The sequence below is a fragment of the Zalophus californianus genome, chromosome 2, assembly GCF_009762305.2.
Source record: "Zalophus californianus isolate mZalCal1 chromosome 2, mZalCal1.pri.v2, whole genome shotgun sequence".
Taxonomy (NCBI): domain Eukaryota; kingdom Metazoa; phylum Chordata; class Mammalia; order Carnivora; family Otariidae; genus Zalophus; species Zalophus californianus.
Window position 1 is genome coordinate 166,411,380 of NC_045596.1, and position 22,434 is coordinate 166,433,813.

Here is a 22,434-nt window from a genome sequence, read left to right on the forward strand (position 1 = left end):
TTTTATTGTACATCTTCCAGTCTAGAGATGAGTGAGTTAGAAGAAAAACAAGAATCATGATTTCTATTATTTGGACAGATAGAAGAGAATAACCTCTGAGGAACAAGCATCCACCCTCTTTGTGGAGAACTTGAAACCTGGTTTCAGTCTGTCTATAACCTATTTAACAACAGTGCTGTGTTAGGGATAATGCCCCCTCCTTCTCCCTCCCTCTACCTACTTTTCATCCCTACAGGCCTGAAATATGTGATGTTCTTAAAGAGAAGATGTGGGTGCAGCATCTGGCTGAGGGAATCAAAGATGTTTTGCATGTCAAGGTGATTTATTACTAATTAGGTAAAACCAACTCTGGAGGAGAAATTCCTGGTGTGTACCTTTTAGGTATGTAGTTGTGAAGCCAGAGTGATCAGTGTGGAAGACAGGACAGATAAAAATCTTAACTTGGAGCCAATAAATGATCCTTAGCAATTTACTTACTTATATTCTGGTAGTACTTTGTAGTTTCCTAAGATTTCAACACTATATTTCATTCAGTAATAACCTTGTGAATGAAGCAGGGCAAGAATCATGATGCTCATTGTACAGAAATACAAAGTGACTTGCCTGAGGTCACAAAAGTGATAGATGTGCAAAATGGAACCCACATGTTAGTCTCCTCTCAGTTAAGTGCTTTCTGAACTGCATCAGGTCCTAAGACATGATGATCTTTCCAGCCAACCCTTAAAAATTACATACATGTATTTGGTCTGCATGCATATATTCATGCATGCATGCATACTTTTTGTTTGAGAGAGAGGAAGAGAGAGAGCATGTGCGCATTGCACCTGCATGTAAGCGGGGAGTGGGGAAGGGCAGAAGGAGAGAGAGAATCTTAAGCAGGAACCATGCACAGCATGGAGCCCAATGTGGGGCTCGATCTCATGACCTAGAGATCATGACCTGAACTGAAATCATGGGTCTGACACTTAATTGACTGAGCTACCCAGGTGGCCCCATACTTTTTTTCATTGTAAACTTATATATGCTTATTGCAGAAACACTGACAGGAGAATAAAGAAGAAAATGTGTCCCATGCACCTAAAAACTATTACCATTGACATTTAGTATATTTTCTCCACAATCAAGTGAAATTTTGCTATAAGTGGGGAGATTTCATCTATTTCATTGGGTTAGGGTGTATTTGAAAAATAATGTTAAAATAGTTTTTAGATGTTTGCCCTTAGAAATATGTGACTACATTTCCTTCCTTGACTCTGCTTGTGTGCACTCAACCCATCTCCTCAACCTGGGCTTTTGATAAATTGAAAGTTCTTGCTAATTCTGCATTCAGGTAACTGTTGTGCCTTTTTTCTCTTCTCATCTTTAATAGCATACCCAATCTCTAGCTAATCATTTTCTACTACCTCATGAGATTCTGTCAAGACATCTCATTTCCTCCCCTTCTCCTCCCCAAGTTCCCTTCCTCTTGAACCTATATCAAGTCCAGTGAAAAAGATGAGTTGTCGACAGACTTAAGTTCTCCTCCAATTTATAAGTAACTGTGTGACCCTAAGTGAGCAACTTCACTCTTCTGAGCTTCACCTTTGTCATCTTTAAAATGAGTCAGGCTCATATAATTTTTAAGCTCCTCTCCAGCATTCTTAGATTCCATTATTAAGTAAATTCATGCCAGACTGTGAGTGCCAGATAAGCCTGACCTCCCAGGAGAAATTATATTTCAAAAGTGACCTCTTCTTGTTAGTCCAGATTAATTTATTCATGAGGTCACTCAATCTTTTATATATTCATTCAACAGATATTTGTAAAGTATATTCTAAGGTTGGGGGAGGCATGGGTCAGTAAATGATAAGAGTATCCCTGACATCATGAAGCTTATCGTGTAATGAGAATATAGACAAGTACATAGGTAGTTATAAACAAGTGTGATATTACTGTAGGGAAAGTACAGGAATCGATTAGCCATGCTAAAAGGTAGCAGTGTAGACTAGGTCTCATCTGGAGAAGTATTTATTTATAGTTATGAATAAAGCAAATTTTAGACATTTTATTATATCATATCAATTTTTATTGAATTCATCATTATATTCTAATTACATAATATAGATTATAATACATCTAATATAATTTCTTTTTATTATATTCATACAAGGAAGACACAGATACTGGAAAAGCATTTTGAAATCTTTTTTTTTTCGATTTTGAAATCTTTTATAAGTACTATTAAAGAGTTGTGTATTATTAATTCATGGGTCTGATATAATGAGCAGTGACACTGATATATATATACATCTTTGTCTTGACAAAATGTGCCCTTGTTTGAGTTACATTAATTATCTCTCAGCAGGAAGTTCTCAGTTGTACCTCTTACACTCTTCAGGAAAGTCATGACACTAGTGCCTCCAGTTCCTTTATTTTCTTGCTGGTTTGAAGGAATCACAATGTACTTAGTTACCATCTGCAGATGATAGTTTCTCAGGGAGACCATAGCTTTCACACACTCATTATAATCTGCCCGCAGCTTATCATCACCTTTTGAAAGAACAAATTTACGGACTGAGGGCCCTGACTCTAATGAGAGAAGAAATTCCCGGTGAGCCGGTGGCATATAGTTTCTCATTTCCTGGAGGAATCTGGCAGCAAATTCTGAAGGAACAAGAGAGAGATTAGGTAGTAGGGAAGCCAAAGCATTCCCCAATCCAGGTAAGAAGGGCAGAGTGAGGTCAGAGTGGGTAGGAGATCACATATCACCATTGCAGCATGAGGCAATGAGAATGCTATTGGTCTTGCTATTAGTAATGATAACTATTGTAATATATACTTAATTCTGAAAACCAAATGAGCTGAACTCATTCTTTCAGAATAAAGTTTTTCGTTTGTGTGTCCTTTCTCACTTCCCTACTGTAGTTGATCCTTCTAAAAAGCTGATGATATAGATAGGGTGTATATAATCTATACTTGACCAATCATGACACTGAGTCTGAGAGAGTTTAAGGGACAATTTTTAAATAAATGAATTAACTAAGAAAAAAAGGATATTTTCACCTATGCCAATGATTTTTCCTTTGACTATTAAGTACAAGTTTAGGAAAACAGAGAAAAGTACAAAGTTCTTATTGGAGCTTCTTCTGCCTGCTCTAAACCCCTAGAAGGAATATAATGAATGTGGTTCATCTTTTACCTTTGGTGCATCTTTCAGTTTGAGCTGCTGGGGCAGTAAGCTGATCAAGAGCAGTGCCAAGCTTCCCCTTGTCACTCATGTCTCTACCCAACTTCTGTCCCATCCCATTTGCAGGTGACTTTCTCTTTCTGAATCTGATCGTACATTTTCAGAACATGTGCTATGGGCTTCCCCACAGTCAATCAGGTCTTATATGTATGCCCAAATGTCAAGACTGAGAGGGTGATGAACTTGGGTTTTGGTTCGGATTTCACTGCTTTCTAGCTGGTTAATAAGGAGCGCATCACTTAGCCTCTAAAGAAACTTAGAAGTTCCTGCTTGGTTGTCTGTGAAATGGGATGATGACAATATAGTCTTGCCTTACTAATTCTTCTAAAAGTATCAAATAAGCTCAGATGAGATGCTGATGAGAAGTTACTTTTTAGATATTAAAACACTATTGTATTAACATATGAGATGATTATTATTTGTCATTGTCCACTCACCTTTACCACAGCTCTGCTGGATGCCCAGCAGAACATCGAAGCACTGAAAGATGCTACTTTGGGCTGCACTGCCCCCCGCAAACTGCTTTGGAGTGTCCCAGAAACCTTCATACTTCAGACCCTCTGGCAGTTGGGAGTTGCCTTTCCAGCTAGGCCAGGAAGGAAAAAAATAATCACTATTTGGATAATTGCCAAATTTTCAGGTATAAAATCTTATAATAGAGGATGAATTGAAAGTGATATGAGATCAACTTCATTATTCTTCTACACTCTCCTTCCACTCATATTCATGTTTGAGAGTGACAAATAACATGGTTCTGAACAAGTCTGGCATAAGTATTCTATAAATGGAACTTTACCTTTGCACTAGCAAAGATCATTCCTTTTTTTTTTTCTAAATGACTACCTTTCCTGTCCATAACAGTCTATTCTTTCTCTGCAAAATATATTTTATGATAGGAGTTATTTCCTAAACCCGATGGATAGTGGGGACCATCAGTGGGAATTTGATGTGTTCTTTATGTTAATTCTTTAAGAGAAAACAAATTCAAGCATGAGATTACATACCCGGACAAGTATATGCGAAGAACATTGAAAAATGTGCTGGGGTCCACATATTCTGTAAAAAAGATGAGGTGTGTTTAAGCAGTTATCAGACTTTCAGAGGAGATCAAGATATTGTAAACAATTGATAGTGGGTTTCGGTTTAGGCTGCAGGAAAGGCATTATGTCAGCTGGTGCAGAAGAAGTCCCTAACTACAAGCTCTCACTCACATGACCTTTTTGAGGGGAGCCCCCTGTTCACTGAACAGGGTCTACCGTAGGGGTGACACACAGCCTAACACACAGTCAGGCCCAACTGACTCCTCCTCAGGAGACCAATTAAACTGTCAACGTTTCTTTAAAGCTATTTCATATGCTTACTGATAGAACAGATAAACTACTTACATAAAGAAACAAACCTACACAAAATGAAAAACAGAAATAAGAGCCTCAGGAGCCCTATGGACACCATCCCTGGGTCTCCCTCCCCAAAGGTTACTAACTTTTCTGATTTAAAGGTCAATCTTTTTGCCAAGGACCAATCAGCAGTAACACAATCACATATTGTTAAGGCTGTCCAGCAGGGCACACTTTTTTTTTTTTTTTGTAAATCCTTGTTTATGTACTTTTTAGTTATTGCTGTTTTTTAGCTGTTAATTTTGAAATAACTTCTGAGCTCAGTGGTTTTTCTATGTTGTTTCTTACTTATCTTGTGAAAAAGCAGAATTTGCAGGGAGTTCCTATAAAGCAGAAGCTAAGTATTTCAGAACTTAAAACAGCCTGAACCTTCCACAAGTTTCTCCATGGTTTCAGTGGGAGGCAATGACATTATTTAGAGTTAAGGAGGCCGGGCTTCACAATTTACTACCTGTGTAACCTTGGGCCACTTATCTTATCTCTCCATTAGATTAGCTTATCCATAAAATGCACATAATAAAACCTACCACGGGAAAATATAGTTATTTAGTGAGATAAAGGGAAAACATACCACTAAGTGAGAGTGTTTTTCTTCCATTTTCTCAACAACTCTAGTCTCAGAAAATCAGAAGCACGTGACTGCGAGCCTTGAATGTTTTCATGCATACAATATTTACCATTAATTTGTTCAAACTCTTCACGGGCTTGGCGCAGGCAAGAAGCTATATAACACAGTGCTTTTTGCAAAGTATCCCGGTCCTCATTTTTAACTGCCTTGAATAAATCAGGAATTACCTTAAAGAAAAAAAAAAAAAGATGAACATGTAAGGTTTCCTAGCACTAAATATTGGCATAGAATAAAATTCTCCCAATTCTTAATCCCCAAATTAAATGTTGGATTTCCACTTCATTTTTGGGCTGAGAACCCTTTTATTGTTTAACTAATTTCCGTATATTTAATTAAGCTTGGATTTATTTTTATTTATTTATTTATCATTTAGTTTTATATAGTCTCAGTTCTATTTCTAATAGTCAAAACCATTAGATTCATGTCACTCTGTGATCTAGTTTCAATGCCAAATTGCATTAAAAATGCATCTCTCCTATTAAGGTATTAAATTTAATTCTAAATATATGGATCTTGGGGCACCTGGGTGGCTCAGTCGGTTAAGTGTCCAAATCTGGATTTCAGCTCAGGTCATGATCTCAGCATCAAGAGATCCAACCCCACATCGGGCTCCACGTTGCTGGGCGTGGAGCCTGCTTAAGATTCTTTCTCTCCCTCTGCCCCTCCCCACTTGTGCTCTCTCTCTCTCTAAAACAAATAAATAAATAAATAAATAAATAAATAAATAAATAAATAGGTCTTATGTTTTATATTTTAGGTGATACACAAAAATAAATAAAGTATTTCTACCAGATGATCCCTTATATCCAATTAACTAATTGAATGCTGTATTTAGTCAAGATAAAGTTATTTCATGCATAATATAGTTCAGTTACTAAGTGATCGCTCTGCTTATGCAAATGGAGATAAAAATTTGCTATTTGGGATGGACTTACTTTGATTGCAGAAGCAGCTGCTAGCTCCACCAACAGTGAAACCAGGAAAAATCCTTTACTGCAGTCTCCACCAGGAAACGAGAACAGAATGTCCATGTTCCTAAGAAAATAAGTCAAGGAATTCAAGAATTTAGCAAAAATACTGGTATATTTGAGTGCTTTGCAGTTTTCAAGTATTTTTATTCCATTTTAATTTAAAAAAAATCTTGTGAGAGAAGTATGATAGGTTTTACTATCTATGTTACATTTTTGGGGATATGAGGGTTAGGTCCCTTGTCTAAGATCTAATAGTAGATTAAGTTGGGACTTGAAATTCCATTTTAGAATTTGGGACTAGAAATTCCAAGACTATCTCTGTTTCTATTCTCTCATTAATTTTTCAGATGTATGTATATTACCGTATTTATATATTTATACATATTCAATGCTTACAGAGACATTTGTGAAATATAATTTTAAGTAGTCTTTTTGCTACTAAATAAATATATTTATATCCATATTTTTATCTGTGAACCTGATTCAATTTACCTGCTTTACAAAGAAATCGAGAAATGCAAATAACTGATTAGACCCTATTTCTTTCTTTTTTTTAAAAAGACTATTTATTTATTTATTTTTTAAAGACTTATTTATTTGAGAGAAAGAGAGATAGAAAGATAGAGCACAAGCAGTGGTAGGGACAGAGGGAGAGAAAAAATCTCAAGCAGACTCTGCCCTGAGTGCGGAGCTCTATGAGGGGCACTATCCCACGACCCACGAGATCATAACCTGAGCTGAAACCAAGAATCAGACATGTAACCATCTGAGCCACCCAGGTGCCCCCTATTTTCTTTTTTATTGAAGTTTTGCACTAATGCAAACAAGGTCTCAATATCTGTAGATCTATGAAATTCATGTTGGTTAAATTCACTGTCTCTGAAGCCAGTCCATTTCTGCAACTTGTTTCTGCCTCAGAGTTCTCATCTGTAAAATGAGACTGATGATATCATCCTCCCATTTAAAAACCTTCCATAGATTTTCATTGATTTTAAGATACTATTTAAACCCCTAATCATAGTCAAAAGTCCTACATAATCTTTTTGCTAACTTTATTTTTTCATCCCTTTTCCACACTACGTCTGTCAGTCACTACTTATGAGCAACACTAGCCTTCCTTGAGTTCCGATAATGCATCAAAATTTTCCTCACTTTGAGGCCCTCACTCTTGCTGTTTCTTCCACTATGAATGCTCATTTAATTCTTTCCTACTCACTCTTCAGAACTCAGCTTAAAGAACTTGTTACAGGGATTCCTTCTTCATCCCTTTTATTTAGTTAGAGTTCACAGCCCTTTATCCTCTTACTCTCCTCTTAATCATAAAACAATTTACATAAATTTCCTATATCTGCTTTCCTCACCAGGGCAGGATTATTCCTAGGATATTTACCTTTGTTTCACTAGCTCCCAGCCTCCGCTCAGTACATAGATTAAAAATGGTAAGGATTGGGTCAAAAAGAACAGGTTTATGTATCTGGCCACTGCGGTCATTAAGTCAAAGACACACAGATGTATGTGCATTTTGCATTTATGCTTATTAATTACATTTTTATATATGCAAGTGCTATTTTTGTATATATCTATAGCTATAATATTAAGCAGACACAGTTCTATCACAGTCATAGATCTAATTAAGGATTGGGATTATTTGCTCTTTAAACAATTATTTGAGTTATTTTTTGCTTGAATTCAATTGGTCTTTTAAAAAAGTACATTTGGAGGGTATTGGTAAACCTATACTCACTTTGAATAACAATTCTTATAATAAAATAAGAATCAAATACTTACTCGTAAGTCATAGGCCTTGTGAAAGCAGCCGTGAAACAATGGATCAATTGGAAGAGAAAAAGAAAATCAATTTAAAAATCAAATGGCTTTGAGTTATTCTTATTCGATCTAATGCTACTTACCTATCAAAGTTAAGATATACACAAAAAAGAAAAAATATATATGTGTGTGTTTTTTTTTTAATATCAACTAAGCATTGCAAACACTTAACTTAGGGCTTTGTAAGTAAAAAAAATTAAATATTCAAGGAACACACATGTTAGTCCAAACTAGTTGTTACTAACTATTTTTTAAATTTAAATTCAATTAGCCAACATATAGCACATCATTAATTTCAGATGTAGATTTCAATAATTCATCAGTTGCATATAGTAGCAAGTACTCATTGCATCAAGTGCCCTCCTTAATGCTCATCACCAGTTACCCCATCCCCCCCATGCCCCTCCCCTCCAGTAACCCTGTTTGTTTCCTATAGTTAAGAGTCTCTCACGGTTTGTCTCCCTCTCTGGTAACTTCCCATTCTTTTCTAGACCAAATCCTTTCGTTTTATGGTTCCCCGTCTATAGTACTTCTCTGCAGATACACACTCAAAGCCCTGGGGCACCACAAGTCTCTGGTCCCGTTATTGTAACAGATCGCATTGCTTAAAGGAGAGGAGGGGCCTAGATCCTCAGCAGGTGGCACCAAAGGCCCAGGCATTGCCATCTCTACTGCTAAAAATGTGTCAACCCTTTAACTCAACTGGATAGTTAAAAATTAAATTTGTAGAAACACCAAAACATGTTAATAAGGAAAGCCAGACACAAAAGAGTACATACTCTATAATCTCATTAATATGAAATCCAATAGCAGAAAAAAATTAATTTTTAATGTGACAAATCAGAATATCTTTACCTGGAGGTACAGGAGAAAATTGAATGGAAAGAGCCACAGAGGTGATATTCTGTATCTTGCTTAGGGCTATCCATGTATATAGAACAGTCAAAATCACCAAACTGAACAGTTAAGATGGTGCATTTCATTGTATGATAATTACACACCTTTCTCTTATATATTTGTAGTTATAGATATGCCATCAAAAGAAATCATACCCCCAAAAAGAGAAGAAAGCTGTTCTGCCAAAAATTAAACCAATGACTAATGCCTTATTGATGCAAGTAGGATGCACTTCTTTAGTTCCTGTTATAATCATAGTTCACATACCCACTGGGATCCTTTTTCTTCCAGTTTGCCAAGACACAGTCTGCATAAACCAGAATAGGAGGCAGACCCAGCTTCTTAGAGAGTTTACAGTAAGGAACAGCAATATTCTCTGGCAGGACCTAATGAAAACACAAAATTTAGTATTAACCTTTGAAGTGTCTTCCCTTTCCTTCTGCTTCCTGCTACCTTCCTGTTATTTCTTCTGCTACCATTCCAACTGCTCTATTAGTGCTAAAACATGAGCTGTTCTACATAACCGCACTCTGAAACCAAACAATCGTAATTTTCTCTTCCTCATTTCATAACTTAGTCCTGGTAATTATTAAATGTTTATGTTTTAGACGTAGGTTGATGTGGACATAATCTAGTCAGAGAGAGAGCAAAAGGAGGTAGAGGGTACGAGGAACAAAGGATGCATCCTTGACTTTCTAATGGCCTGGGAGTTATTTGCAGTCATTTATTTATTCGTGCATCCATCCCATGAATATTTGTTAGGCAACTATGCAAGAAGCTCTTTATCTACAGGCAATACAAGGATAAAATCAGTTGTCTCCAAGAAATTCAAAGTCACTTGTAATTAAGATTTTGGGATATGATACATACTTGGAGCAGAGTGCTGACAGAAACTCTCCTGGATGATTTTTTAGAAAACCTTGCCATAGAGTGACGTTGGCGCTCATCCTTGAAGACTTACTTGGGTCAGCAGGATCTCCTTTAGCCTTTCTATTTCCATGCAGATTATATCAATTGGAGTGACACTCTTGGCTCTTTCACTCACCTTTCCTCAGAGGAGGTATAGAGGCTTATCTAATTGTTGATTGTGGGAGTGGGACTGCAGCTCAGCAAACTTTGTATTCAACTCCTTTTTTTCCTGAGCCTATTACTCAGGATTCTGCTCCTTATCTGGCCACACCCTAAAAGGCTCCTATCTCCCTGGGCAATCCTGAAGGGTAAATGCTTACCTAGCAGGCCCATTGTTGCCACACATGCAAGCCATGTTTTCCAACTGCTCTATTAGTCATAATGCTGACCATTTATTCTTTATCTGCCTGACTTCCTCATCTAACTATCATTTGGTTTATAACTAGATGGTCCCATGTAATAATTAAGGTTACCCTTGTCATTAGAAGCCAATGGTTGGAATATGTGTATCTAACCAGGCAAAGGACAGGGATGTGTAGCTCATCTGGAGTAGTGGGCAGTGGGACTGCAGTGGTAGAGGTGGTATGACGATGTGGCCCACTCCACGGTTCTGCAAAAATCATGGGAGCTATAACCTAAGTGGCTTTGTATTAACTTAATACATCTGGTTTAACAAAGATGGTTTAACAAAGAGAACAAAATGTTAGAAGGAGAAACATTGGCTATCAAAGTAACACTTGGATATGTGCTTCCCTTTGCAGAGCTTGTGCCTCTGGGAATTGAAATATTTTGGTTTGCAAATGATTTACACGTTTCAAAAGGAAATTTTTGCCTTTTTCTGATTTAAAGAAAAGATCAAAGGGAAACAAAAGAAAGTTTGCTTAATTAAAAAGTTAATTTAAAATGACTTGGGAAAAAGAAAAGAGATATTCAAACACATCTTTATTAGAAACATGCAGTAACTAAGAAACTCAGATGCTAGTTTCTAGCCCAGTCTGAAGCAAATTGTGCCTTATATTGATGTATCTTATTTTTTATCCATTTATTTTTCTTTCCTACAATTTCCTCACTTAAATATATTTGTTGCTGGCTTCTAAAATCCTTTTTGGAATAATGTGGTATACAAAAACTAGATAAATTAAAAATATATACTCGTGTTTTCTTTTATAATTCTGATCTCCACTTGCATAAATTTATTGTCTTTTGATTATCCCATGTACATTTTGATCTCCATATTATTTTTTGCTGGTCCTTTCCCTTTTCTGCTCCTCTCCTCTTTAGATAAGCTCTACCAATCTTTCAAAAAATAGTTCAGGTTCCACATCTTTGAAGTATTTCATTATTATACCAACTACTCTCATGCTACTCTCAACTCTCTCATGCTTCTGCACCTAGCACATGCTGCCCTTTGTTATTGATGATTTTTCTATACAATGCCTACACATTTAGCTAGACTCAGATTCTAGCAAGTCTAGTGAGGCTTTGTGCTTAGGTTGTCCGGCTATCTTATACCTTTTTGTGTAATCAAAATTCTAGACGTGATAGTTTGATAATTATAAAAAAGTATAAGATGTTCCCATGATTATGCAGAGCAACTTTTTCCTTTTGTTTCCATATCAGGGGATGCACATCACATAGGTGGACAATATGTGTTGTATATTTAAACAGGATGTGGAAAGAAAAACAAGATAAATTTTTAATTTAATTTAATTTAATTTAATTTAATTTAATTTAATTTTCCCCTTTGTCAAAAAGGGGAAAAATATTCCCTAAATGACAGAAGATGCTTCTGGAATCTATTTTATCTCTTTGTGGTTTAAAGAGTTGGTATTACAGTCTGTATTGGTTTCTTGTAATTAGGGTTGCCAAATAAAATACAAGATTTAAAATAGTATTTTAAATCTAAAGTTATCTACTGTTGATGAGAATAGAGTGAAACCCATATGTTCTTCCAAGTTGACAGATGTAAGATAGCATTTTAACACTAAGAAAAGCCATAATATGTTCATATCTCCCACAACTCATAAATAGAGAAAATGTTTCATATGCAAATATGTTGATTATCATGTTATTTACAATGGTAAAATATTAAAAACAAGTACAGTATTTATCAATAGAGGATTGAATAAATAAAGTTCAGGAACTCAATGAAAAACTATAAAGTGATTTCAAATGATGACTAAAAGGATTGTGTAATAACTAAGAAATGCTTACAGTAAATTTCAGTGAAAGACACAGAACATACATCTATATACACAGGCTGGAACAAGGGTGTTACATAAATAAGAGATTAAAAATCCAACAATGACAGCAGTTGGCATGTTAAATCAGTGAATGATTGTTTTCCTTTTAATTTTTTTGTTACCCAAGCATCACAAAATCTAGTTATAATACTTTTAGAATGTTTTTTACATTAAATTGGATGTAAATTGTCATGTAGCCTAAGAAATACCAAAAAATCTTCAAACCTTTCGAACATCTCCATCACCTTGATTCCACACGTATGCCATGGTGATATACCCCAGGGCCAGATGGGCAAGGCGCTGCGACTTGTGATCTCTGAGGGCATCAATACTGTGATTTTTTAACTGAGAATAAAAGAGAGGTTGACTCAAATCAATACAGGTGACAGCACAGCTTCAAAGCCAAGGTAAAAATGTTAAGAAGCTATAATAGAGGAAGATGAATGTAATGCTTTTCCAAACCTGGTCAACTTTTTTACGTAGTTCATTTTTCTCAATCAGTTCAGGCAGATTTTTAGCGATGGAAACCCATTCATCATAAGGCGGAGGTAGCTCCTCCTTGAAAAAAAGAAATGGGACTTTTATTTAGTAGCGAAAATTTTTACAAAGCAGTTTTGCTTCTGACTGATAGTCTACTTTGCCTCTAGATCAGTTCTGTGCAACGCTGTCCTGTCACACACTTACCTGTCCAGTAACTACGGTCCCTGCATTACCACCTGCACACCCAGGGCTCGTGACCTTCTTTTCTTCTCCTCAAACACTCTTACCTGCTGCCTCTTTTTCACAGGTCACCTCAAAAGTTCCATTAAAATCATCCTGATTATTCCAGGCTACACTTACAACCCCAATTATGCATCCTATGCATTATACCTTTACATTGTTAAGTAATTTATTGTTATCTGCTATTTATTTTTTTCCTGGCTAAATTTTAAGTTTTTTTGAATGGAAAAAAATGAGATTTATTAGATGTCAGCAACAGACTAGGCATTTTGCTCAATAAATATTTAAATATTATAATGACCTAAAATGTTGATTGTTATCTCCATTTCATAAATAAGGAAAATAAAGCTCAGTTTATGAAGTTGTTTTGAATATATAGTTTGTTGTGAATGAACGTTTGTTTCCACCTTTGAAAAAGCTCTTTTAAAATCTCACTACGTGATGGCAAGGATTTTATCATGCTTTTAATTTTATATTTCTTACAGAACCTGGGACAGTACTGGACATGTAGGAGATACTGTATATTTACATATTGATTGCTTGCTTTGGTACTATAGACTTATATTTCACCCAGTAAGTGCAAATAAAAGCCAAACAAAAGTGTCTCCTTGGATTTTATTATATTTATATTTTGATCTCAAGGGAAAACATGCAAACAAAAGACCTAGACAACATCCTGAAATGAGATTCAGATCTCTGAACAACTTGCCATATGCCTCCTTCATTAAGCTGTTTCCAGACATGTCCTTCAGGTCATCCATACTGAACTACGGAGACATAGCAAAAATAGAGAGATCAACTCACACCAACGTGGGTGAAGTTTTAAGCTACAAAATGAAGCTAATATTATAAGTAAGCTATAAGACAAAAATGTAACATAAAATTCAAACATTTTCACCTGCTGCATATAATCAGCCAGGCTTTGTCCGTTAGGGCAGATGTTTAACAATGAAAGATCCAAGCACTAGATAGTCACCTTTCTTGTTTCTCCGAATTTTTCTCCCTAACTACACAAATGCTATATCATCTAGTGTTTTTAGTAATACATGTATCTTTTTTTTGTTGTGTGTTTTACTATGTAGCACAACTGAATTTTTGGTTGTTACTATTTTCCCCAAATAATGGAATTTTTGTTGTTGTTATATATCATGATAACCTATTTGACAGATGTAAAATTCAATCAGTAATATACTTCTAGTTCAGGGACGCCTGGGTGGCTCAGTCGGTTAAGCGTCTGCCTTCAGCTCAGGTCAGGATCCCAGGGTCTGGGATTGAGTCCCGCATCGGGCTCCCTGCTCAGCGAGGAGCCTGCTTTTCCCTCTGCCTGCCGCTACCCCTGCTTATGTCTCTTTCTCTCTCTCAAATAAGTAAGTAAATAAATAAATAAAATCTTTGGGCGCCTGGGTGGCTCAGTCGTTAAGCATCTGCCTTCGGCTCGGGTCATGATCCCCGGGTCCTGGGATCCAGCCCCACATCAGGCTCCCTGCTCTGCAGGAGAAGCCTGCTTCTCCCTCTCCCACTCCCCCTGCTTGTGTTCCTGCTCTCGCTATCTCTCTCTCTGTCAAATAAGTAAATAAAATCTTTAAAAAAAAATCTTTAAAAAATATATATACACTTCTGGTTTGGAGAGTGTTTAAATGGTATAATATGAATCAATGAAGAATAACACAGAGGGTCATTCAACTTCTGTTAGATTAGAGAATGTATTTTGTATCTATGTGGAACTGGAAGACACATTATTTTCCTTTGGAATTAAAAGCTGATAGATTATAAGAGGTGAAATGGATATTTTTGAGTTTATAATTTCCAGGAAAGATCTTCAGTGAAGAAATAAAAGTAGGCCCTAATTTATTTTTGTTTCAGGACATGATCTAACTTCCTAAGCATCTTAAGTAGCAACATTGTTTTTTAAGTAGTTCGGGAACGGTTTTGTTTTGCTTTGGTTTGAGGGTTTTGCTTTACCCCTTGGGATGTATTCTAGAGGTCTCTGTAACTATCATAATGTCTTAATTTTTAAGAGAACTTACTGTGGGGGAAAAATGATACGAGGTTTCACAGTTTCTGGAAAAGATTTTTGTTCTTGTACCACTGATAAGTATATTTTCAAAACCATCTTCTTCTGGCACTTTGGTGTGCTTGAATGGAGGAGTAACAAGTCTGAGTATTACTGATTTGCCAATATAAGGTAAACTAGGTACTTTTAGCAATAACATTAAATTAACTTAATAATTTGAAGAGAAGAATTAGATTGGGAGGAAGAATTTGCTTTAGATTTGCCTGTATTATATAAGGTATTTACAGAATGTTATCTCTAAGTACAGTTAAATTGGATCTCTACTAAAAATATATTTGCTGCATTTACAGATGCCCTCTAAGGGTGCCTGGGTGGCTCAGTCAGTTGAGTGTCCAGCCCTTGGTTTTGGCTTAGGTCATGATCTCTGCGTAGTGAGATCGAATCCTGCATCAGGCTCTGGGCTTAGTGGGGAGTCTGCTTGAGATTCTCTCTCCCTCTGCGCCTTCCTCGCTCATTGTCTCTTGCTCTCTAAGATAAAAGATGTCCTCTAGAATACAGACTTTGTTTGAGCTATAATAAATAGATATATACTTGTATATAGAATTGTCACAACATGTAACTGGTTCCTAGAAATCATATGGAATTTCATGAACCTTATTAAACCCAAAAGTGGGGTAGGGAAGAAGTAATGCCTTATGATATCTTCTTCTCTCTCTCTCTCTTTTTAAGATTTTATTTATTTGACAGAGAGATAGAGAAAGAGCACAGATAGGCAGAGTGGCAGGCAGAGGGAGAAGCAGGCTCCCCGCTGAGCAGGGAGCCCAATGCGAGGCTCGATCACAGAGCCCTGGGATCATGATCTGAGGCGAAGGCAGACACTTAACCGACTGAGCCACCCAGCGTCACAATATCTTCTTCTCTTAAGAGAAGCAGCATATTATAATAATTTTAAGGTCATGGACTCTGGAGCCAGACTAGTCAGGTTCACATTCCATCCCTGTCATTGTTAGCTGTGTGAGTTTGGGTAATTACCTAAATTCTGCCTGGCTTAAATTTCTCATCAGGAAAATTTAGGATAACTTTTAGGATGGTTGTGAAGATGGAGTAAGAATATTTGTAAATTGCTTAATAAATTGTTATATAAATATTTAATAATTGAAGTAGATAATAAGAGGGTTTTCATGGCATTCTTTGGAATACAACTTAGAAAAATGTAGTTTTAAAGGCAAACATTTACTCTACATGTCTTGCTATTTGAAGGCAAAGCTTGTAAAAAGAAAAAAAGGTAGCTTAGACTCACTTGACTCATGCTTAGTAACAACAAGCAGTATTAATACAACACACAGTTGCTTGATATACCATCTCAAAAACCTAATCAAAGCAGTAACATACACTTCATACAATTTAAGGTATATCAGCCAAGAAAGGGGGTTCCTTTGACTCATGGATCATTTATTACTTTGGTTTTTTTCAAAATGCCCTCCAAAAATGCAGTTGTATTAAACCAAAATGCTTCTATAGTTTCCTTATCTCATCACTTTCCTTATCTGCATAAGGTAGCTAAAAAGTGCATTTAATACTAAATTTCTAGGCAAACTTTTAAGTATGAAATATTTATTTAAAACTCTGCCTCTAATTTTGGCACTGCCTTATCCATTTGTTTAGTAAAAATTACTGAACTACATTTGTTCAATAGAAGTAAACTTGTCCAGGTAAACAATGATAATAAAACATTTTTGCCCATATCTTAGTGCCCCATCTTACCAGTGGATTTGGCAGAGCGAAGCCCACCTCTTCATCTATATGGTATTTTTCAAAAATTTCCTGAGAACTTTCCATAAGAAGTCTATTATGTGCCATCCTTGCAGTTTCCTCCTTTGGTCCTCCTCAGTTTGATGGGGTTTCAGAGCATCTATTCATTATAAGGTTTGCCATAGCCAATGACCACAAACTTATCACGTAGGTGGTAAGAAATGACTTCCATTTTTGGAATAGTTTCATTTTCTTTCTTTGTAATTTGATAAACAATGAAACCATGAAAGCATCACTATTCATCATAAGAAGAAACTGAAAGCTTATGTTCCTATGAAATGTTTATCAGTGGGAATAGCATCTGTTTACTCCCATTGGGGAAGTCAGAAAGAAACTGAAATCACAAAAACAATGAAAATAGGTAACCAGAAAAAAACATGTTTTATGGGACCTTTTAAATCTTTGAATTAAGATAATGAATTTGACCTGGCTCAAGTCCTAAACTATCATTTAGTCAGCACTGTCATTGGCTTTCCTTAAAATCTCCAGGGTTCTATGAAATATCAGTGTGTTATTTCGGCAGCCATAAAATGCAACCTGTGGTACATTGAACTATTAGTCAATGACTCTGAACTAGAAAAAAAGTGGAAGCACATGAGGAATTAAGATTGTACCCCTCTACACCCCCATTTTCTTACCCAGTCTTTTATCTGTGCTCACAATGATAACAGTTCTGTCTTCTTATTATTCCTGAGTCCTTTTAAGGAACACTTTTCTGCATCTCTACTATATTTGACTGCTAAGGACAGATGATGAGGCAACAGTCTTTCACATTTGGAGAATTTGTGATGTGTTACAAGTTTAAATAAAGGATTAAATACCTTGAAAATCTTTCTTTCAAAATGCAAATTAAAATTGCATTTGGTAAAAGTTTTTGAGGGTGCATGCAGTTCTATGCTCCCTTACAGGCATTGTTTGATCTTAATAAAGCTGAACCAAAGCAGAAACCAGGAGTTAGTGTTCAGTACATTATATGAATGCTGTTCTGTCATCCAGCTTATCAGTACTTGCAATCACTTTTATTGGTGCATGATTTTGCATTCTAGAATAGTTATCACATTATTCTTTCCTATTACATCATGAGTTGTTTTTCGTTTTTAACATGTAGTTTTATAAGAATATGGTCTCTTTATGATAAAAGTAAGAGAAATTGAAACCAAAATTATACAGCAAAGAGAACACTTGGCTATGCATCTTCAAAATGAATGATTACTTATGCTGATATTTCTGAAACCAGGCCCAAGGCAAAAGAAACAAACAAAAAAAAGTATCATGTTGGGTTATCATATCTATATGAAAGCCAAAAATTCCAAAAAACTTTTAAGAATTAGAGAACGTGTTATTTCTATGGTTTTTCGCTCTTTGTACCTGAATTTTTTCGTGGGTGAATCAAAACAGATACATGTAATGGAGTTTCAGATAATTCTGTCTTGGAAAAGTTTCTGAAGATTGATTTTTTTTTTTTAAGAAGCATGGCTTGATAAAAACTTCTTGACTCTGCTTATCCAACTACTTCATTAAATTTGTCCTACTTTTGCGGGGGTTGGGTGCCTCAGTTGGTTAAGCATCCAACTCTTTTTTTTTTTAAGATTTTTATTTATTTAACAGAGATAGAGAGCACAAGCAAGCAGAGCAGTAGACAGAGGGAGAGGGAGAAGCAGGCTCTCCACCAAGCAGGGAGCCCAATGCAGGGCTTGATCCCAGGACTCTGGGATCATGACCTGAGCCGAAGGCAGCCGCTTAACCAACTGAGCCACCCAGGTGCCCCAAGCATCCAACTCTTGACTTTGGCTCAGGTCATGATCTCAGGGTCATGATCTCATGGTGGTGAGATTGAGCTCCACTTCAGGCCCTGCCCTCAGTCCTCTGCCCCTTCCCATTCTCGTGCAGGTTCACACACCTTCTCTCTATAATAATCAATCAGTCAATCAATCAATCAATCTTTAAGAAATCCATCCTAACTTTGACTGCAGAAACAATAATATTTTAGTATCCTACTTTATTCTCTGCTTATTTATCTCTATCTACACACTTTTACCCTTTTCATATTTCTTTTTTTTGCTCGTTTCCACTGCATTTATTACTAATATAAAAAAATGTTAAAAAGAAAAAAAAGTCATTCTCAGGCCTCCAACGACTCTCATCCTTCCTTCTTGCCACACAACTCCTGACCCATTTCCTCAGGGCCAGTTCAAAACCGAAACTGTTCACTGCTGTTTTCACAGAAAACAACCAGTGCCAGGGATGTAGGGAAGAAGGTTAGATGCGGGCGACAGTACTGTCCAGGTTCCACCCAAAGGTAGGCCGGGTGGAGATTCACAGAATTCAGATGAAAGGGCTGGTGGTCTCACAATGATGTACTCTAACTAAAGTGGGCTGGAGAGGAAATAGCGTAGCCCGTCAGAGGCTTCAGAGGACATCTCATGGGCTTGTGTCAAACCCAGGAAAACCGACACCAGGAGAATGGGGAGACCAGGGAGGCAGTCCTGTGGAAAGTTTCACAATTCTCCCATGTTGAGAGGTGTGGAAAGTCTAGAGGGCACCAAGAGCCTCACTCATTTTGGCAGAAAAACTTACTCTACTGTTGGGAAGTCACAAAGATGCCATGGACACTCAGAAAGGCTACGTACGAGGGGATGCAGTTTCACAAAGCTCAGTGATCACAGACCAGAGTGGTGGGGATCATGCTACTGATGGAGAAACTACAAAATCCAAAAGCAGGGAGAGTGGCCTTTCAGGGAGTAACTCTGCACCAGTCATCCATACTTGACTCCCGCTGGTGAGTTTCACAGAGCAACTGGCAACTTTGGGGGTAGGGGCCGTCACATGAAAAAGACTTAAAACAAGCAGCTAGAAGAGGAGAATGCTAGGAAACTGCTCCAGGGCTCTCAGGAATTGAGGGCAGTACCGGGGGCTGGGTGGACAAATGCACAAGAAACAGCACCAAAGAGGTTTCCTGCTCAGCAGTCAGTTGGCGAGGGGGAAGAGGATCCAAGAGGCAGTTGAAGGGAGCAAAGATGGGGTCCTGAAGACGAGTCTCTGGAGGCTGGATCAGAAGAAAGCCCACACACTGGGTATCAATGATGAAACACAGCTCTGGACCCCAAATTGGGGAGTTGGCGGATGGGGGTGGGTGTCACTGACTGAGGGTGGTGGTGGAACAGCCTCACAGTAGCCATCACAGGGCCACAGGGAAATACATGGCCGCTAGGTCAGAGGGCTCCTTCCAGCCTCGATGGGAAGGCACAGTCTTACAGAGGAGGTCCATTGACGTTTGAGTGGTAGAAGGCACAGAGGTCCTCATATCGACAGTGGCCCTTTTTGGCAAAGTGTCGGCAGACAGGGCGGTTGGATTTGTCTTCCACAACTTGGGGGCCATCCTTGGGTGGGCAGGTATTTTTGATAAGAGACCAACTTTTGAGCCTTCAAGGATTTCTCTGCTCTTTGTGAAAGCCTCCCCTGGAAGGACCCCCATGGTCTGGTCCAGGCTTTTCATTGGCCATGGGGGAGGACCCAGAAGGCTGGGTGTTCCGATGGGACTCCCATCCTCCTCGTCTCCAGTCTCTTCCCGCTCTGGCAGCGGGGGCTGCTGCGGTGGCGGCGGCTGCTGCTGATTCTGCTTCTTTCATTTCGGCATCGTGGTTGCGGCAATGGCTGTAGAGGGATTTGGAGGGCTACCCTTTTCTTATTTCTGAAAATACATTCTCAACTGATCCTCAGTCCTCATTTATCTTGATTTTTCTTCAGTAATAACCATATCTCATTGAAAATCCCTTTCACGTGGTGTCAAAAAACCACTTTTTAAATTTTTTTTTAAACTCTGAGGTCAAGACTTGAGCAGAGATCAAGAGTCAGATGTTTAATGAACTGAACCACCCAGGCACCCCTTCAGAAAAACATCTTAATCTTACTATCATCTATAGAGTCTTTATCTTTCTTTAGCTTTTTACCTGTGGCCAGGTCATTGTGAAAGAAAGCTCCTGAAAGTCAAAACGCAGCATTTTGATCTATAGCCTCCCAGCTCTGACAGATATGAATCAGTCTGCCTTATTTATATCACCTGTTTTGATGACTTGGTCATGTACTGCCTGACTTATCTCCACAGCTATAAACTACATTTCCAATTGCCTGGTGAACATTTCCATCTGGAAATCCTGTTATCTTGTTTCATAGGGCACAATACCAGAACTATTGTGAATAGACCTACAAAAGGACTTTTATTCAGGACCATGATAAACACAAATTTTTTCCCTGATAACATGTGATCATATATGATAATTCAAGTTTCCCTTTGCTATTATGTTATGCTAGTTTATGTAAAGAGCAGCTTTGTTTTAAATAAGATTTTTCAGTTAAAAAAGTAAAGTGATCAAGAGCATACAAGAAGAATGAAGAAATATTGAAATATCAATATCCACTGACATTCACCATTAATGTTTTGGTGATTATGTTTTCTATGTATTTTTGTTTACATTAATAATATAAAAATTTTTCTGAGCACTTATTTGTGTCAGGAATTTTAAAATTTTGTTTATAATAACTAATGTAACACTTATTATAGTCTTATGAGGAAATCCTCATGATAGCCCTAAGAAGTTAGGGTAGTTCAGGATTTTCTATGTTTCTAGTTGCCTGAACAAAACAAAATTAAATACTCCCTTGAAAGAAGTACCCCTAAGTATTTTTGTCACTTTTATAGACATCTGACAGTTATTAACTAAATAATCAGGCACACTGTGTAATATCATGAAAGCAACAAACTATAGAATAGACCCACGGGGAATTAGATAAAAGAAAAAGGAAACAGACTTTAAAAGTAATTTGTTTAATATATTCAAAAAATAAAAGACAATGTTGGGAAACTTTGCAGAAAATGTGAAAACCAAATGAATATTCTGGAATTAGAATCATTGATAAGAGATTAATGAATTTGCAGCTATAGCTGAAGAAAATACAGATTAAATCCTGAAGAGGACAAAAAAAAAAGATGGAAAAGAGAGAGAGAAATAGAATACAACACACAGAGAGAGGGTAAAGTGAGGAAATCCAGCGTAGATGCAGTCTGAGTCTCAAAGGATGAAAAGATAGAAAGTAGAGAGCAGCAATAAGGCTGAAAAAATTTTAAACATGGTGAAAGATTCTAAGTCACAAATAGACAAAACACTATTTAAAAGGGTTAAATGAAAAGAAACCTATAGAGACATAATAGTAAAACAAAAACAAAAAAAAGATAAAAGTCTTTAAAGTTTATTTTATTTTTCTTTCAAGATTTTATTTATTTATTTGAGAAGGAGAGCATGATCCTGGAGGAGGGGCAGAGAGAGAAGGAGAAGCAGACTCCCCACTGAGTAAGAAGCCAGATGTGGGGCTCCATCCCAGAACTCTGAGATCATGACCTGAGCTGAAGACAGATGCTTAACCAACTGAGCCACCCAGGCATCCAAAAAATCTTTAAATTTTAAAATTAGAAAAAATATAACAAGTTATCTTCAAAGGAGCTAAACAGCCTGGCAGATAAATTCTCAAAGAAACAATTGAGACCTGAAGACAATAGAATAATATCTTAAAAGTGCCGAGAAAAAAAATCAAATCATAATTATATATTCACAGAAAATAATACTCAAGAATATAAATAAAATAAAAATATTTTCAATTAACCAAACAAAAGATTAGAATCTCTTACTAGCTAGCCCACAATCAAGGAAAAATTAAGGTTTTCTGTTTGTGTGTTTATTTTTGCAGAGGAAAACTAATTTCAGAAATAACAACAAATGAAAAATAATAATTAGG

General features: G+C 36.9%; 1 protein-coding gene and 1 pseudogene across 1 annotated transcript; both read right to left on the reverse strand.

Moving 5' to 3' along the window:
• Positions 1-2,042: 2,042 nt before the first annotated feature.
• On the reverse strand, positions 2,043-16,771 carry IDO1 (indoleamine 2,3-dioxygenase 1). The gene is made up of 10 exons (XM_027598430.2): positions 16,597-16,771; positions 12,561-12,656; positions 12,324-12,443; positions 9,214-9,332; positions 8,011-8,025; positions 6,187-6,286; positions 5,301-5,418; positions 4,231-4,282; positions 3,664-3,812; positions 2,043-2,643 (listed from the first exon to the last, which is right to left on the reverse strand). The coding sequence occupies exons 1-10, from the start codon at positions 16,690-16,692 to the stop codon at positions 2,327-2,329; spliced, it is 1,182 nt and encodes a 393-aa protein (XP_027454231.1). The 5' UTR covers positions 16,693-16,771; the 3' UTR covers positions 2,043-2,326.
• A 3,124-nt stretch (positions 16,772-19,895) lies between these two features.
• LOC113924541 lies at positions 19,896-20,281 on the reverse strand (annotated as a pseudogene).
• Positions 20,282-22,434: the final 2,153 nt, after the last annotated feature.

Bases quoted from the DNA above. Each gene is read 5' to 3' on its own strand.
- IDO1 (XM_027598430.2), bottom strand. From the start codon at position 16,692: ATGGCACATAATAGACTTCTTATGGAAAGTTCTCAGGAAATTTTTGAA. The intron at 12,657-16,596 runs GTAAGATGGGGC...CTTTTTTTCAAG, and splicing joins TCGCTCTGCCAAATCCACTG to GAGGAGCTACCTCCGCCTTA. The intron at 3,813-4,230 runs GTATGTAATCTC...TTCCTGGCCTAG, and splicing joins CTTCGCATATACTTGTCCGG to CTGGAAAGGCAACTCCCAAC.